The following is a 19360-nucleotide window of genomic DNA, read 5'->3' on the forward strand; positions in this document are numbered from 1 at the left end:
AGAGTTCCATCTTTTCATTCACTCACAGTCGTATCCTCAAACCCACCCCATTTGGACAACTGTGTCTTTCAGGAAGTGTTCACCCATCAGTAAATAATTATGCGGCGTATGCTACGCCGCGGGTTGGCTCGTATTATATAATGGCCATGCTCACCTGCCTTGCAGCTTTTGCAATCACTTCCAGGGTCAGGGTCACTCCTGCGTTTGCTCCATTTTCACATAGCCGTCACACCTGTATTTCTAAGCATTACGTTGTTTTTAGCATTGTAGGTCTCCAGGACAAACCTCTCACTCTCTGACTTCATAAAAGACTAAAGCTGTCTCTGCTTATGCATTGCTAATTGTGCAGTACAATCTCGCCTGTAGGACTTGCTGGCCTCACTCTTCCATATATATTGAGGATTGGCATCTGTTCCTTCCAGGTTTCCGACACATGTTTGTGACAACAAAAGGGATCTGGAATTAATCATTTTATCACACATTTCTTATACTGTTTTTCTTGTGGTAAGGATATGCTTTCTGTTCGCTTGTGCTGAGTTCTCTCATAAATACAAGAATAAATCAGAATAGAACCAACCTCATGGCACGAAAAGGAAGACTAAGTGCTGTACTATCACACACACACGACTGATCTTCCTTTAAAATGGCTGGATCTCATAACATTGGGTTTTTACTGTTTAAAAATGCCATTTAGAAACTATTTTATAACGTGTTTGTAATTGCAAGATGTGGATCAATACTCGACAACTGTCTTGGTCTGAGAATTGAATGTATTTGGAAGGTTTTTAAGCTTTTCCTCCATGTCCCATAGCTTCCATCATAAAATGCCAGTGAGGGCAAGATTTTTTTTATTTATTTATAGAAAGCACATACTTTTAGAACTTAATTTTATGTGGCAAGTGCATATGAAGTATGTTTGTGAAGACATAACTTTGACTTGAAAAATACCAAACTTATCCTTTAGAGCTGCACTAAGAGTCCAAGGCTTAAATTAAGGAAAGACATGAAATTATAAATGTGTCAATTGATGAACATTTAAAATAACAAAAAAAAAAACTTGAATCATTTTAACATATAATTTAACTTTTTTATTGTTAGAAATTTGGAGCTCTTGCCAGCCTAGTGTAAAATTTTGAAGTTTTCAACTCTGTAGAAAGCAAAACTTGTTTACATTTTTATCCTTCTCAGTTTTTCCAGACAACTTTCACTCGTCTTGAATTCATTTGAAAATGGATCTGTTTTGTTCTCGATCCTCAGCTATTGTTTAAAGGAGGTTCCTAAAAATTAACTTTTGGTCTTTGCTAGGCATTTATGTTACAAGGAGAGCAAGGCACCAAAAAGCAAAATCATTTTAGGGACCTAATAAGAAAAGTATCCACTCCACACACTCCCCTTTATTTTAATTATTGTGTTGCTTAAAATGTTTCAAGTGAAATATGTGGTGTGAGCCTTCTCTGGTTGTGTATCATGTGTTTTACTGTTCCAGTGTGTGTGATGATTATTACGATGCCAGAATGTAACTTCCATTCAGTCTGATTGTGAACGTTGCTTTGCTTAATTATTTTATCTGATATTCTCATATATCTCAACTTCTTTTTTCTTTTTTTCAGCCACTCTACAATCAGCCTTCTGACACCAAGCAGTACCATGACAATATAAAGATGTAAGTATACAACAGTGGGGCATCCTGAGACTAAGGCGATACACAGACTGCAGCTATTAATTGACCTGTAAGGGGCAGAGTAGCGGATATGTTATCATTTGGCATAATTTGTGCAAATTTACTTCTTGAACAACACCACAAAAAATAAATTCCTTTTCCTTTGTGATAAAAAAACAGCAATTTTAATGGCAAGTGAATTTAAGTTATGTCGACCTTTTGACGTCCCTTTTTAAAGAGCCGCGGCATAGGTTATAGTAAAGGAAAACAAGTAAAGCCTGCTTAAACCTTATAACTCTATAAAAATCAGACTTGGTAGATAGATAGATAGATAGATAGATAGATAGATAGATAGATACATACATACATACATACATACATACATACATACATACATACATACATACATACATACATACATACTTTATTAATCCCAATGGGAAATTCACATTCTTCAGCAGCAGCATACTGATACAATAAATAATATTAAATTAAAGAATGATAATAATACAGGTGAAAAAAACAGACAATAACTATGTATAATGTTAAATATTAACGTTTACCCCCCCTGGTGGAATTAAAGAGTCGCATAGTTTGGGGGAGGAACGATCTCCTCAATCTGTCTGTGGAGCAGGACAGTGACAGCAGTCTGTCGCTGAAGCTGCTCTTCTGTCTGGAGATGATACTATTAAGTGGATGCAGTGGATTCTCCATAATTGATAGGAGCCTTCTGAGCGCCCTTCGCTCTGCAACAGATGTTAAACTGTCCAGCTCCATGCCAACAATAGAGCCTGCCTTCCTCACCAGTTTGTCCAGGCGTGAGGCGTCTTTCCTCTTAATGCTGCCTCCCTAGCACACCACTGCGTAGAAGAGGGCGCTCGCCACAACTGTTTGATAGAACATCTGCAGCATCTTATTGCAGATGTTGAAGGAAGCCAGCCTTCTAAGGAAGTATAACCGGCTTTGTCCTTTCTTGCACAGCGCATCAGTATTGGCAGTCCAGTCTAATTTATCATCCAGCTAAAGTCATATGTGAAACAGTTTGTGCATGTTTTTTGTTGTTATTTATAGCTATTGGTATGTAATATTAATTTAGCTGATCAGACTGGCTCCATTCAGTTTTGAGACTATTTATATTTTTGGGCAAAATTAATGTGTTCATATGTTAGTTTTGGAAATTGGCTAAAATTCAGAAACATACTATTTGTATGGTGCCGTTTAAAGGCACCAGTGTGTCAGAATAGGATTGGTCGCTGTTCTGGATATTCCGTATGTGTGCTTTCTGTAACTAGTCAGCCTAATTCACCTGTGAACACATCAAGCTTGTTTTCTGAATCCGACGGTCAGTAATGCTGCACAATGTTGGTTGATTTTGACAAATGTGATCTTGGTTTCCTTTGTAAATAATATGCTTAGTTACTTTCGTAACTGGAAATTTAACTGGGATGTATAGCTGGGAGCTTACAATTGAAGAGCCTTCTCTGTTTTTGTTTGGGTGGGACTTGTAGATAATTTTCTTTATATACAGTTGCTGCCGTTGAGTTTGACCCGCTGTCCGATATGAAGTCGTGTAATGTGCTGTCAGCCTCAGTTAGTAGAAAACTTTTCCTTATCTTTGACCTGCTTCTGACATGAGACCCACATATTGTTTGTTGAATCCATTTGTCTCAGTCCCTGTCTAGGCAAATTAAGAGGGACAGGTTCTATATAACAAATGTTCATCTTAGAACCTTATTGAATGTTTGTTCTCCTCAAAACTGTCTATCAGTAAAACTCTGCTTTCATTTCTGTAGAGAAATCTGACATACATTTTTACAGCTTTCTTCCAGCCTCTATTAATAAACAGTCAGCTTTCACTTCCTAGGTGGGAGACATTTTGCAGTTAGGCTGCCTTGGCAGCCTAGGGTAGGTGTTATTGCAGAATATCACAGCACCGTCTGTTGTATGTGAAGAATAAGGTGAATCAGAGTGCAGCCGCACAAGAAGGATGGAAAGCACCGTAGTGGAGATGTGGTGTTCACCATCTTAATTGTGTGGTCTTTGTAAACCACTCAGTCTCAGCAAAGGAAGGAAGTTATGACAGCCTTGGTGATCCCTTTTAGTTTGTCAAAAAAGAAATATACATGCAGTGATGGATTAATGATTTAGAGAAAGGCAGAGGAAGATTTTGAGAAAAATTCTCATCAGGTGTTTTGGGAGATTATTAATCCGCTTGGCTCCAAGGCCTCAGCACATTTTTAAAGGCTATTAGATGTTTTTTTTTTGTTTTTAACCATTGTTTACCATAATTATTACCATTGTTGCTTTCTGTCTGTTAAGGTGACATACTTAATGTTGTTGACAACATAGTTGAAGACTGGCAGGCCAAGAGAAGGGCACAAGGCATTTACAATAATTACTTGCCCATCCTTTTCCTGAGCTTATGTTTTCCAATCAGGGGTTTACAGAAGTTTGAGCATTTCCTGGAAGTGGTGAAGATGAGGCAGGAACTAACACTGAGCAAGATGCCATATTGCTACACTCTCAAGCTGGGCCGATGGACAGTCACAAGTTAATCTTACTTCTACCCCAGCCAGTTGAAGTACACTGGAGTATTGAAAGAGAATCCATTCAGGAAGAGGGATAAAGTAGAAAGTCTGCAAGGCAGTTCCTAGGCCAGTAATCAAAGACAAGACCCTTGATTTGTGAGGCAGTAGCACTAAGTGCTACACCATCATGGCATCCTGATAACAATAAATTAATATTCTAATCTTGACTGCTTCTCCATTTCTTTAATACAAATTGAGTGTAGCACCAAAAATTACTACTTATGTAACATTAACAGCATTTGAAACAAATTCATAATATTACAAATGTCTATAATCATAAAGTATAAATATAGACCATTCATAATCCTCTTTTCATCGATGTCACTAGCTGGCATTCTGCACAATCAACACAGTGCTCCTTTAACTTCATCTAAGGCAAGGAGCTGATTTGTAAATGCACTTCAGTTGATGTGGCACACATTTGAAAAAGAAAATACAGTCACTGATTGTGCAGTTGGTAACACTCAGTGAGAATCAGATTTCCTTGACTTGCTTTTCATCTCATTTTGCGCAAGGCACTAAAAGCCTGGTTTATTGGAACTCAATATGAATTGAATAATCTCTTTCAAAACATTTTAAAAATGCATGATATTTTGTGAAACCCTCTCATGGATTTGCACAGAGCAGTGCTGATTGCATTCAAATGTTAAACAGGATCAGATTAAAGGTGCTGCTGCTGTCTCTCTCCACTCATGTGTTTTATAGCTTGTAGTGAAAAGCAACAGTTACTGATCTGTTAAAAAATATGTTTTATGCAGAAAACTCAGGCCAATGTGGAATTGCCCTTGGTTTATTCTTCCACACATCTAGTCGGTCTTGATACACGAGTAGCTGTCACCAAGATGCATCTCCAACTATCCTTGTCAGTGGTTGAGGATGGCATTAAGTTAACAACTGGACTAAAGGGCACATTCTGTAGAAATGCTTACTTTGAATGTTCTTCCTTTTTTACAGTTTTACTTCGTTTTGCACAATGCCCTTTTCAGTACAAAGCTGTGCGTGTATCAAGCCAGAGGCCAAAGCAGAGTGCAGGCTTCCTCATAAGTGAAGCCAGTTGAAGTCTTTAAAAGGCGCAAGACCACAGGAAGCACATGACTGGCCATGGCACAGGGCTGAATAATACTAAGAACCAGAAGAGTTCGCTTGTAGGGCAGTAAAGTTGATAGACAGTGAAGTTCCTCATTAATCCTTTGCTCATTTAGTAACAAAGCTGATGATGTGATTAATAAATATAAGCATAAGAATGAATGCCAAGCATTAAAATTCAGTGCCTGATTAATTAATTGAGGTTCAATTAAGTGGATTTATAAGGATGCACTGATAACCCTACCCTAGTGCATTGTGATATGTTAATTTAATTGTTTTATTAGAGTAAAAGGAAAACCCTTAAGCATATTGTCGTTTATTTTGCTAACACTGCAAACTTGAACAGTAATGTAATTTTGTTGTTTCTAAGTCAAACTACAGAAAGGCACTTTATTAACAAGTATGTCTGGTGTAATGCTAGTGAGGGCAGCTGTGTAGTTGCTTCTTTAACACAATGGTGTGTCCTGGGTGATAATCCTGCAGTGCATCATTAGCTTGATATAAAGGACTTGAAGGCAGTAAGTGGCAAGATTGTTAGAATGCAGATTCTTATCTCTTTTAGTGCAACTGCTCTCACATTATTTGTTGTGGTTGGTGTGTTTAAGTGAAAAGTACTTAAAATGTCAATTAACTTTCAGACTCTCCAATTACCAAACCTTCAAACCTTAACAGTTTTACTTGGTTTCAAGAGATCTCTTATTGTGTTCACAATAAATGCCATTCTGCAATTTGAAAAAGTTTAATATTTTTTTTGTTTTTATGTTATGTTCTTTTTCTTCTCCTTGAGCATATTTCACAAGTATTATTTAAATAATATATTTTAGGGGCGGCACAGTGACGCAGCACTGTTGCCTCGCAGTTAGGAGACCCGGTTTGCTTCGTGGAGTTTGCATGTTCTCCCCGTGTCTGCGTGGGTTTCCTCCCACAGTCCAAAGACATGCAGGTTAGGTGCATTGGCGATACTAAATTGTCCCTAGTGTGAGCTTGGTGTGTGTGTGTGTGCCCTGCGGTGGGTTAGCCAGGGTTTGTTTCCCGCCTTGCGCCCTGTGTTGGCTGGGATTGGCTCCAGCAGACCCCCGTGACCCTATAGTTAGGATATAGCGGGTTGGATGATGGATATTTGAGATTTGCAAAGCAGCCAATATTTCAAAGTGACCAGGAGAGGAATATACAAAAACAGATAAGTGGGCAAAGCTGGAAAGGTCCGAAACAGCTAGACTAACTCAGAGTCAATAAGCAACAGCAAAGGTCGATACTCAAAAGATTTAACATACACACAGAATTTCTGCAGCACAATTCGAAAATGATTTATACCATAGCTTGGATACAGAAGGATCACACCGGAAGACCACAGTGAAATCAGGGTCTTGGCCTTCAAGGAAATGCCCATGACAGTTAAAAGTGCCCTAATGATGGATGCCCAGAATGACAGCAAATATATGTGACATTAAATTATACTCCAAATCGCCCCAAAATACTCTTATCTATCCACACTAGCATTTTTGCATCATTTATGAAGTATCTCCCTCCTCGCTAAAATGACAGAAAACGCATATGACCTAGATGTTCGTCTTTACTGGGCATGTGTACGTCGGCCACGGGATTTCTCGTATCTTGTAGTGATTGGTAGATTATTTGCCTTTTGCATGTGTAAGCAGCATTCAAATTATGCAAAACAAATTTTGGCACATACAGTTAAACAACACAATAGAGCTTCAACAACTAATCGATAATAATCAATTGCTAAAGACGTTGGCGGTGATCACTTTCATCGATGAGGCTGAGTATGTTGTGCCACCCAATTGTGTCACTACTTCATTCATTTCTGAACACATCTTGACAAAGGCAGATGCTATGCAAGTGGCAGAAAAGACAATGCAACCCAAGCCTTCCAGAGTTTGAATGCACTTTACTCTGAACGCAGAAAAAAAAAGGTTGTGAGTCGCAAAATGTGTAGGTCTGATCTCGAGATGCACACATATTTGAACAGGAAACATACAATATATATCCTACATGCTGTGTGTAGATGGAAGAATTTCTATTATCCCAGTAAGCTGGATTATACTTGAGCATTATGTGATACAGATAAATAAATGAAATGTTTGCTAGGCTAGACATAATGATGTGACTTTCGGTTTGAAGTGAGGAATAATTCGAATCGTAGTCCAACCCCCTACAATGCAAATAAAACACTAGCATATACAACAAACTGAGACTAATGTCTGCATTTTTAAATGAAAATATAGGGCTGTTGACTTCTTGCTGCCTATTGAGACTTTACCTTTATAGTTCTTTCTCTTTCTCTCTTCCAGAAATCAGGCAATGCGTAAGAAGCTTATTCTTTATTTCAAGAGAAGAAACCATGCCCGTAAGCAATGGGTAAGTTGGATCTGAAATAATTAAGGATTTAAAGGGTCATTTCATTGGTGTCTTACATTTTTAGTATCGCTGTTATTTTTTACTTGAGTAATCACTGTTTATTATATAAAATGTGTTTCACTCTTGTGAAAACTGGCCAAATCACTCCATGTATGTGTGCATTTCAGAGATGCCCAAATTGAGCCCCTCAGAGCCCGGGGTTTTCTTTAGAAATGCTTTATAGTGGATATGTTTTAGTATTTTAACTGAACTGCTGAATTTCTGTTTTTTATTTTTATTTTTTTTGATGTGCTATTCCATATTATGTAAGATTTTTTTTTTGCAATTGTTCACAATCTGCATTCTGTTTAATTGGAGGGGTACTTGTCAGTATCTTTGTGTTTCTTCATTTGTTATGGGATCATTATATATGTTATTTGACAGCTAGGAGAATTTCTTCTGAAAAATATGAAACTGATCCCCTCACAGAAAAATGTGGATTGTACTCTTGAAGTAAGAAATAGCTCAAAGTTCCAAAGGTCATGTATGTCATATTCTTGCCTATGAATGAGGTGTTTGTGTGACTGGCTGATGAATTTGTTCAGCAACAGCTTTAGAAACATTGTACCAGACTGTCATGAGTCCAAAGAGGAAGGTTCTGATTTACCTGTTAGTCTACATCTCCATCCTCATCTATGACCATAAGCTTTGGATAGTGGCGAAAGAATGAGATTGTAAGCAGAGGAGACTGAAATGAGTTTCTTGCCCACTGACAGAATAACTACCTCAGCGATATAGAAAGACCTCAGAGAAATGGTGCTTCTTCTTCATAGTGAGAGAAGCCAATTGAGATTATTTGGGCATGTGGTTAGAATGCTCCCTTGAAGCTTCCCACTGAAGATGTTAAATGAATGGCCTACTTGGGGAAGACCATAGACATCCTGAAGGGATTATATTCCTCTGGAAGAGCTGGAACCGGTTATTGAGAGATGGTGGCCCGGTCAACCCCAGCTCAGCATATTGCTTTGCGATGCTCATCAAGATAAGTAGAATGAAAATGAAGCTCTTCTGTCTGCTTTTACACTGAGCGGGCACATGCAGCGGTCATTTTCATAGCTTTAGTATGATTGCAAAGCAGTAAGATAAAATAGTGATAAGGGGATTTCTGAAAGCAGAGCTGTTTCTTTATTGCCTTGCATTACTTTTTTATTTTAACACATTTGCCAACACACAGTGAAACCATACTTCCTTCATTCTAGCAGTGCAATTTGTTGAAGTGAGTATTTTTAAAGACTTGCTGGTTTCTGTCACAGGATTTCAGGTAATCTGAATATCTCCCTTCTGGTCTGTACCTGTACCACTGTAGTGCTGAATGTGCAGCCGGCTGAGGCGACAGCTAATTGTAGCTTCAAGATGTCATGTCATCTGTGTAAGGCATCCATTGAGGGACTTGGCTTTCCTGCACAGAATCGTTCACTTCAGATATTAATGCAAGTCTCAGTGTTCTAGATAGGGTTTCCATCAAAAGACACGGTGTGGCTATGGATTTGTGTAATGTGGCTTTTCAAGATCTTGTTTAGTTGCATCATATGTCATGTCATGTCATATCTGCCTGGAGTTTTTGTTTGTGTTCTGAATTTTGTCAGATCAGTGAAAGACAAGTGAGTACACCTGCATTCTTTTAAAATTGCAGCATTTGATAAAATGCACTTACTGCTTCTGTGTCTTGGCCACATTGATGCCTGTTGTTTCAGTTTCACTAAAGTGTTTATTTTACAGTTTTAGATACTGTATATAGTATGTTGTGTTGGTGGTGTCCAGTAACTGGACTATACAGCACTGCAATGCAGAATCTTGCTTTAAAAACGTGACTTTTTGTTTGTTCCTGCATATTCTAAGTATACCAGCCATTGACGGTTGTTTCAATCTGTTATTCGTTCTGTGTGACTGTTTTCTTAAATTACCCAACTCTTTAATATATTATTGATTAAGCTAATTATAAATACATACAGTTCATTCAGTATGATGCCTTGTAGTCCGCTACGGCTTGTGCTTGCATTTTTTGCTGATGTGTGTGATATCAGTTTTTTCTTCTATAAAAGGAACTGAGAAAGACTGAAATACACATTTAGTTGCTTGTCAGCTTATATCTAAATGTTAAAAATGAAACTGACGCCACACACTAATATCACTGGACAATAAAAATCTTCTTTACATTTTCCTGCCATGTACTGTTTTATTGCAATCACCTATTTTTGCGATTTCCTCTGATATGCCTAATATACATATGTCTCTATTATATAAAAAAAATCTTGGGACGAGACTTTTTTTGGTGACAAGACGTGATCTTTTAAACAGAGACAGGGAGATACTTTGGAAGAGAGACAGAGAGACACTTTCACATCCCGCGAGACAGGCACGTCACGTCATACTTACAACCTTTGTAAGCAAGTCTCGTGATGCATATACCTGAGCAGGTTAGAGATAATGGAAGTAGGAAAATTCGAAAGTCTCAAAAAAATGACTGAAAAGATCACATTAGCACAAACAAACGGAAAATATCCCTTGTAGAAATAATGGAAAAGTGAAAAGAGATTGCATAGTGTTTGAGGACTCAAGGACAGGTGCTTTTAAATGTTTGAAGCACTGCCTGAAATGCAAAGAGGAAGTAAAAAAAAACAACTGTTACTTGTTCCCCAATATATTACTGTTTAAACGGGGTTTTGGAGAAGCGGACGTGTCTCCTTGGGGTGCGTTCAGCCCCCCTCTTCACAACGGTGCAAAGTGCAGGCGGGAGGGGAGAGCGGTTGGTGAACGAAGCGAACAGGGGGCAAAGCATCCTAGTTGTAAATGAAGACAAAGAACAAACAGATGAGGGCTGGGGGTCAGCAAGATTCCATGTTTTATTATAATGTCCAGTGAACAGAAGTAGAGCATAGTTCTGCCAAGAAAACAATTGGCATTTCCTGTCACTGAAAAAATGTTTTCCAAGGCTCACAGCTCTGGTCTCCTGAGAAGATATTCTGCCTGTGAATCCCAGCTTCTGTAGAGACTTAGTCTTATATACCAATGATGCCAGAAGAGACAGCATTTCGATCGTACTGGATATGGTCTTCCAGGGTTTTCTTCCCCTTCAGTCTAAAGAAATAGAGTAAAAGTGAGTGATGGTGTCACACTGAATAATTTCCAAGTATTAATCCAGTCCCCATGCCCACATGTTTGACGATGTACAGTACTACAACAAAAACTGGAACATCTGTGATAATCTAAAACTAGTGGTACTACAGCTCAGATATACCAAGTACTGTGAATGGAACAGCAGTGCTGAAGAGTCCCATTACATTAAATAGATATGGGCACTTTATAAGCAGCTGGTACCAGGATAGAAAAGTGTGCCACATAAACCAATTGTCGACCCAACAAAGATGTTTTTTTTCTGTCGTCTTATAAAATCTGGACTGATGAAACGTTAGGTGAAAGCCATGAACGAGGAAGGTGAAGGATTTCAATACTGAGACAGATATTTCTACAGATACATGATACCAAGGTCAAGGAAGGGATTTTTGTTGGTCTGCAAATTAGACAAGTCATCAATCACAAGTGGTTGGAAGATCTACTGGTGGGGCTGGAGAGAATCACATGGAAGAGATTCAAGGATATATCTGAGAATTTTTTGTCAACTATAGAAGTACTGAACTGTGTCCAGGTGGTTGACAACATACATCAAGCATAAAGAACCATGAAGTGCAACATGTCGCTATGTTTCATTTTCTTCATTCATACTTGGTTGTCTTCCCTGCTAATCATGGTGCAGTCAGCGATGGACATGGTGCAAGATTTCAACAGAAACTTTGGAAAAGCAGTATTGTAGCATGTAGATACTGTACCATGAATGCTGGTCATCTATTATTGTACACTGAAATGAGAAGTGACAGACGCTGAGTACAAACGAAAATCAACATGAAAAATATTTTTAGCTTAACTGAACTTATGGAGTATGTCAGCATTATTAAACGATTAAACACACTAAATTCAATTAACAAAAAGCCTGTATGATACAATCAATCTGAAATTATATTTGTGTTCAGCTTGAAGCTCTCTACCATAATTACCAGAAAGGTTTCAGGAACCAAAACATCTCAATAAAACTTTTGTTGTTGTGTGATCCGTTTGAACCACTTTTTGGTGCAATGCCATTACCGTCAGCCATGCACAAGATGCTGGATTATTGCAAGATAACTGAGGCTCTGATCCCCCACTTTTTCATACCAGGCCGAGCTACATTTACCATGTGACCTAACATGCATGTCTCACTGGGGAGGAAAGGGAAGGGACTGAAGATGACAGCCCATGTAAACATGTGGAGAATGTGTCCGATGCACACGGACAATGACCAGTCTGCTACATTAAGCCAGGAGTGTTGGACTTGCCCCTACATGACTCGTATCTCCATTAAATAATATAAATATCCATTCATCCATTTTTAACCCATTTAATCTAATTTTGGGGTGCAGTCTTTAGCCTATCCCAGCAGCATTTGGGTGCAAGATAGGTTGCCAGTTTGTCACGTTACATGCAGTCTCACACAAGCACACACACTTCTTTGTGGAAGGCTGAGGTAGAATCAACAGTTGGCCCTCACTCAGGAGGTGTGGATTACATGGCTGGGCACTAGAAGCCCCATTTATTTACAGAGTGAGTTTGATGGTTGTGTCCACAGTTTCTGTTGTGTTTCAGGACAAAACAAAATGTATGCCCCGTAGCCCGGGCTAAGTGGGATTTTGCAGTGTTACTGTATTGTCATTTGTTACAATTCATAATGAACTCCTACTTAGGGCAGTACAGGTAAGGGCCACTTGAATGGACCATCTGGCATTTGGAGTGGAGTGACGAGTTTCCGACAGCCACACTCTGATCATCACACTTTATCTGGAACACTTTCCTCCATTTCAGCTCAGTTTTAAGGACCACCTGATAAAATCCTGTATTATAGGACAATAAAAGTGCTGCCTATTGGAGCTCGAGTAGGATTATATAAGGTTTGTGATGCATACTGCATAATTGTAAAATACCCATTGTGCTTTTAAATAAACTGTTTTTTTTAATGGAAAACTGTCTTTACTTATTTGCTCTTTCCATCCATCTCTGCTTTCTACACACATTATCAATGTATCCAATTGGTTTGTTTATACTGGATTCATTTGAGGTTGTGTTTGTTTTTTTATATGGATCATGTTTTCTTTTGCTGCATGTTTACATTAATGACCATAAACCTATGAAGTAGGCCACTCATATTTGAATGAGGTTCATAGTAAAGATTGCAAATATCATTGACAGCAGTTACGGTGTTTCTTGTTCATACTGGTCACGTTTCGTCATCGCAGAATCCATCGGCCATCTAAGTCACTTGTTAATTGGTTATTGTTATGGACTGTTTACTGGATTAGAAGTGATTTTACGTAACATGAAAAAAAAAACACATGTATTTCTTATTTAAAGGTGATATTGCATCAATTTAAATGTCACATTTTTTTCTTCTTTAATGAAATAGTCATATTCAAAAACCCCTTTGCCACTACTGAATGCTTATTGTACTGCTTTCTCTTCCGATTGTATGTCTTTGTCAAATGCATACACATTGTAAAGCAGGTAGGAAAACCAACTCTTGCATTAAAGTAATCCAGTATTTTTACTTCGCATTCCAGTACGTACTATACAGCAGTTGCAAAACTGACTTAATTTTATTTTGACTGTTTGAAATTAAACATCTGGAAAATGAGCTCTTTCATCTTAACTGGACCTTCATAAACTGGGAACATTGTGCACATAATGACAGAAAATCTTATGTTGTTATAAAATAAATTGTATATACTTGTATTTTATACTGTATATTTATATTGAATTTAAAAGAAATTTAGCACTAAGTGTTATATAGCCATGGCACAACTCCAGCCAATAGCACTGTACATTACAGGGTCTTCTGTGGCCTCAGTCTTGTCATGTGGGCACATCTAGGATCTTTCCTGTTGACAGTCTGGAATATTAAAAATCTTTATGTCATTATTTAATTGCAGAAGAAAATTCATAAAACACAATCATCCCCTAGCTGGATATTACAGACAATAATCAAATTCTTTAACTGCTTTTCTCGGGTTAATGGTTGCTCTTCTGTGTGCTCTGTTTACTCTGACAAGAAGCCTCTCATCTTTTCTAATAGAATTTTGTTGTACAGCATCTCACCTATTTGGGTTACTCCCTCCTGCTTGCTTTGGCTCTTTCTCAGTAGCATACGTCCAAAGCTATAACTTATCTTGGTTTCTTCTTTTTTATGTGTTTTTTTTTCTTCACAGGAACAGAAGTTCTGCCAGCGATATGACCAGTTGATGGAAGCCTGGGAAAAAAAAGTAGAACGCATTGAAAACAACCCACGTCGGCGTGCCAAAGAGAGCAAGGTGCGGGAATATTATGAGAAACAGTTCCCAGAAATCCGCAAACAAAGGGAGCTGCAGGAGCGCCTGCAGAGGTGAGGCAAAACATAATTAATACAGCTTGGCGGGCCTTGGGAGGTTTTTAATGTGACCTGATTTGACTGTAAATTTGTGAAATCTGAAGGAGTACGACGATTTTTCTAGCAGGGTATCAGCTGTAGTTACTGGAGCCTTCTGACTTAAAAGTGATTTGTTTTTTTTCCAGGTTAGGAGTAAGGAAGCCAAGAATCAACCGTATATGTGTTAGTTTTTAATTGCCACTAAGGAGCTGTGCAGTTTTTCTACACCTCTACCTTTGGAAGGAGTTTGTTTGCTTGTTTATTTGTTTTTCAGCTGCACAGGAGCAGCATTATCTTGTGTGAAAAGGGTTGTGCTCTGCTCTGAAGCACATCGACAAGAGGTAGTGCAGGCAAAGATACAACAGCACGTCAATAATTAACAGGCATCAGTAGTAAATATGTAGGCACATTACCCAAGGAAGAAATTGACGAAGTGCACAAAAGTCAGTTATGTCTCGCTGAAGTTGATGATTGTTCCCACTAGGAGGAGAACAAGGTGTGACTACAGGACAGAGTTGTGCTTACTAACAACCCAATTGTCCTTCATTCACTCAGAGTATGGAACCAATGTAGGAAGCACTTCAAGTTAGAGAATATTTTATCTGTGGCACCTGTACATGATAACCAACTTTTTTCACCCTCTTAAATTTACAGTTTTTAATGTTTGGAAAACATAGGGGGTTAAATCATTTAGCTTCCATCAACGTAATTTTTCCGTTATCTCTATATTAGAATCTTTGCAAAATGAAATCTGTCAAATTTTCCTCGCCTTCCACCTATTTTTATTCCAGAAGAAATATTGATCAGTCTTAAAGACTCTGGCAGCATTTCTATAATATATAAAACCATTTTAAAGTCTCTTCCTTTTAAAGATCCCAGAGTACAGTGGAAAAATTATCTCTTACTCAACAGAAAAGTAGTGGAAGGCAGCCTTGCACAGAATTCACTTCAGCTCCATATGCGCAAATGATTCAATTATTCAACTTAAAATCTTTTACCTAGCATATCTGTCTCGTTTAAAATTGTCCAAAATGTTTCCAGGGCAAGATTCAACCTGCAAACTTTGCATTCGAGCTCCAGCCTCACTAGGCCACATGTTTTGGGCATGCACCAAATTAACACCATTCTGGACAAAAATCTTGAAATGCCTATCAGACAGCCTTGGTGTCCTAATCCATTAACAGCTGTGTTTGGTGTACTCCCAGATGGGCTTAAAGTGGAGAAGGACAAACAAACTGTAATGGCCTTTACTACACTATCAGCATGTAGACTTGTCTTCCTCATATGGACGTAATCCAAACCCACCTCTTTTAAGTCAGTGGGTAAATGATGTTATATACTATTTGAAATTTGAAAAAATCTAATTCTCACTAAGAGGATATGTTCAAAATTTGTTTAAATCTTCAGGATGTAATCAATAACATTTTAGAGTAAATATTTATATTGGGGAGGAGGACTTTCCCTCTTTACTACTCTCAGAGTTTTACTTTGGCTGTTGGTCTTCCTCTCTTTCTCATGGGTGAGGGTTGATTTTAATTTTGTTTTGTTAAGTTTGATTTGATTTTATGGAACGTTACATGCTTTTAATAAATTCAGTAAAACATTAAAAAAACAAAAATTGCAAAAAAAAAGAGGAAAGAAAAATGTCTGACATGGTTAACAATAAAAGAGAAGTTCTTGTTAGGCACCATACAAGCAAAAGTAAATGTCATAACGACAGAATCTCTTGTTCAAGTGTCAGTGTTACGTAAAGTCTTAAAGATTATTTCTCCAGCAGGGTTGGACAGAGAAGCGGTGGACTCTCAACATCAGCACTGCGAAGTGAACATGAAGTGTCGGAAATAATTGATGGCCTTACAGAGCAAGAGGTGAGCAGGGCAGCTTTTGGTCATCCACACTCTTAATTTTCCCCATGGTCACTCAATGTTAATTGCGCGTTGTTTCTGGGTCATCTTATTTTTGCTTATATAAACCCCTTTTTGTAAAAGGAAACTGATTTTTATGAACCTTCATTTTTACATAATGGTGCCTGTGAAATAGGATTGTAACCACACTTGCATATCTCTTGTCATACTTTTCAATAAAAGAATGTGAATTTCAAAGCCCTGCACATTTCCTAACACACATGGTAAAGCTAACAGCCTAGACTTATAGTCCAGTATTCACATAATTCATGGTAAGAGACAGATAAACAAAAATGTTATTTTATTACTTCACAAGTCTTAGATTCTTGTTTGACTATGTCTGAATTGCAGCATGTCTTGTGTTTAAATAGATGTTTGCTTGGAATTTAACAAGTACTTTCTGATCTCATTGTTCTGTGGTGTCACATTTACAAAATAGCTTACATTAGCACTTTGACTTCTGGACCATTTACCAGGATGCCGCAGCACTAGCTGTCCTCTGCGGCTCCACCCGCGTCGTAGTGAAACAGGACCAACTTTAAAATCAATTTTAAAAAATGTAATAATTTGTATTGAGAAGAAGTTATGTTGTTAGCTTTCTTATCTAAGGGCCTCTTGATATACAATATATTTGGTTTTACTATTATGGGTAAGAATGTAGCTGTGATCTCTTTGCCAAAAATGTAAAAAGTTGGCAGGGTATCGCTGGCCAAATGGAAGGCAGGTACGCTCTAACGTCAAGCGTACCCACTGTATCTGATTGTGTTCAGCTCTGATGGGAGAGCGTCCCCCGCGTGGGGAGAAGAGCACGTGGCCATGATACAGTATCTCTGCCAATGAGCAGGTAATGTCTAAATCACATGTAGCTCTGATCTCTCTCTCAAAAATGTCAAACGTTACTCTTTAACAGTCTCTAGATGATAATCTGTGCTGAACAAACAGGTATCGCTAGCTAAGTGGAGGCAAGGTACACTCCAACATGTGGCGACAGGTAGAGTGACTCAAATAGAGTCTGGCGTGCAAGTGAGGAGGGCCCCGCCTTGCTCCTGAGGTCCTGCCTCCCTATCCTCTCGGCCCACTGCCTGTCTCTCGGATTCGGATGAATAAATCGGTGCCACAACCGAATCGGAACCAACCGGAATGTTCAAGCAAATTATAGAAGAAACCCGATCTAAATCTGTTAAGTAGTTCTCTCGTGAAAAGCACACAGACAAACAGATGTTGGATTTTATATACAGTATATAGAGATGGTAAATAATGAACTCAAAACTCTGTAAAGAAATGTATTAGAAGGTAGTGGTTTTATTATCAAAATAATTACTTTATTTTCACCAGCAACATGACTAAAAGTCTTCATTTGAAGGAGAGTCATAGAAGCATGGTGCCACACGGTGTGCAGGCTCAGAAGCACATGTGTCGTAAATATAACTTGTTTCTTTCTGTTGTCCATACTTGTTGCATGCAACACATTTGGTAGTTGGTGACTATTTGCTGTCCGTGGGAGACAGAATGTCCATGTAGTAATGTCCTGACGATCACGACAAGTCAAAAGCTTTGTGATACAGGAACGCCTTCAGGGCAACTATCTGTATCAATACCAGAGCCTATCGGTTCCATATCTGCCATCTGATTGTCACTATTTCAATCACTGTAATTATCAAAATATTAATCTCGCAACAAATCTAGCTATGGACTGTCTATTTTGCACAAGCAGTTGCCACCAAAAATAAATCTATAGCTGTCCACTAGATGGCAGCACTGTAGTATAATGAGATGTGGTGGCAAATACCAGCTGAAAGCAGGCTTGTACCTTCCGTTCAAAAAAGTGCATTTCTGCTCTTTTTGCAGTGTATTGGATTTACAGGTTTTGTGTATATGATTTTTCTTGTTGTTCACTTTTCAACTTTTAGGAGCAAATGTTGATTTTTTTTTTTAATTGCTTATTGATTTTGCCTTCATTTTAAGTTGGTTATATATCATTCAGGATTCTATTTCTGATAGAACATTAAAATGTAAGAAATTTGACAATCGAGAGAAGACCATTCAGCGTATTTGTTACTAAGTTGTTTAGCAGGTAGCTAAGCTGTCCAAACATCTCAATATTCTTCTCAGCGATTCTCAAGGTGTTTCTCTCAACTAGTGCGTGATTAACCAAAATCACCATAGGTTTCTGTACCTTTTATTAACTCAAATTGCTGGCTTTATGTTCCTAATACCCTGAGTTACATGAATACAGTGAACCCTCGTTTATCACGGTTAATCCGTTCCGGACTCTACCGCGATAAATGAATTTTCGCGAAGTAGGATTCTTTATTTATAAATCGAATATTTTCTCAGAGTATAGAAAACCTGTTTACGACCTTCTAAATACGTTTTTTAACATTATTAGAGCCCTCTAGACATGAAATAACACCCTTTCGTCACCATTACACTCGTATTACCCAATATATTAGACAAAATAAGAGAAAATAAGACATATTAGACATTACAAATATCATATTATTATTATTGTACTGTACATTTAATTTCACACACACACAGTTCTTACACACAACCACTAGCTCAGAAGGAGAGTCTTCAGGTTGTAAGCTGGAGCGCTGATCGCACCCTCAGAGGAAACAGACACCCCTGGGAAAACCCCCGAAACAGCTGACAGTCTACCTTCACATTGCTCCTTACCCTTCTTACTTGCGCTATAACGTGCGATAAACCTCTCACGTGGTACTCCGCTTACTTAAAAGTATTGTGCAGCGCCTCTCAGCTTTGGAATTGGTTGTTTTGTTTCTCTCTCTCTCTCTCTCTCTTTCTCTCAGACATTCTCTGCTCTTGGCGGAACTGTCATCTTTGACTTGTCATGGAGCACGTTTAAACTTTTGAAAAGAGACAAATGTTTGTTTGCAGTGATTTGAATAAAGTTCTTTTTTTTCTACAACCTCCTGTGTCTCTGTGCAAATCTGTGACCCAAGCGTGACAAGGTGGTGCAGTATCTTCAGCAGGTGCGTCGTTGTCTTCTTCCGCTGAAGAAGTACTAGGAGTAGGCAGTGGGTGTCTGGGTGTGCAGCTGAAGAACATCTTGATAGGCAGTTGCTGGTGCTGTCTTTTCATATGCGTGAGGAGGCTTTTGTAGGGTATTGCCATCTTTGATCATATCCAAGAGTTTCACCTTCTCCTGGATGGTAAGCATCTTCCTCCGGCGCTTAGTTTCATTGTCAGAAGG

At 38.4% G+C, this 19360-nt stretch overlaps 1 protein-coding gene across 1 annotated transcript in view; it reads left to right on the forward strand.

The window, feature by feature from the left end:
* Window positions 1-19360, forward strand: part of ncor2 (nuclear receptor corepressor 2) — a 299537-nt gene that overhangs the window by 153868 nt on the left and 126309 nt on the right. Inside the window, 4 exon segments of the mRNA XM_051921547.1 lie at window positions 1611-1663; window positions 7647-7713; window positions 14043-14215; window positions 16017-16107. Coding sequence (XP_051777507.1) covers window positions 1611-1663; window positions 7647-7713; window positions 14043-14215; window positions 16017-16107 — 384 coding nt within the window.

The sequence above is a fragment of the Erpetoichthys calabaricus genome, chromosome 18 (assembly GCF_900747795.2).
Source record: "Erpetoichthys calabaricus chromosome 18, fErpCal1.3, whole genome shotgun sequence".
Lineage (NCBI taxonomy): Eukaryota > Metazoa > Chordata > Cladistia > Polypteriformes > Polypteridae > Erpetoichthys > Erpetoichthys calabaricus.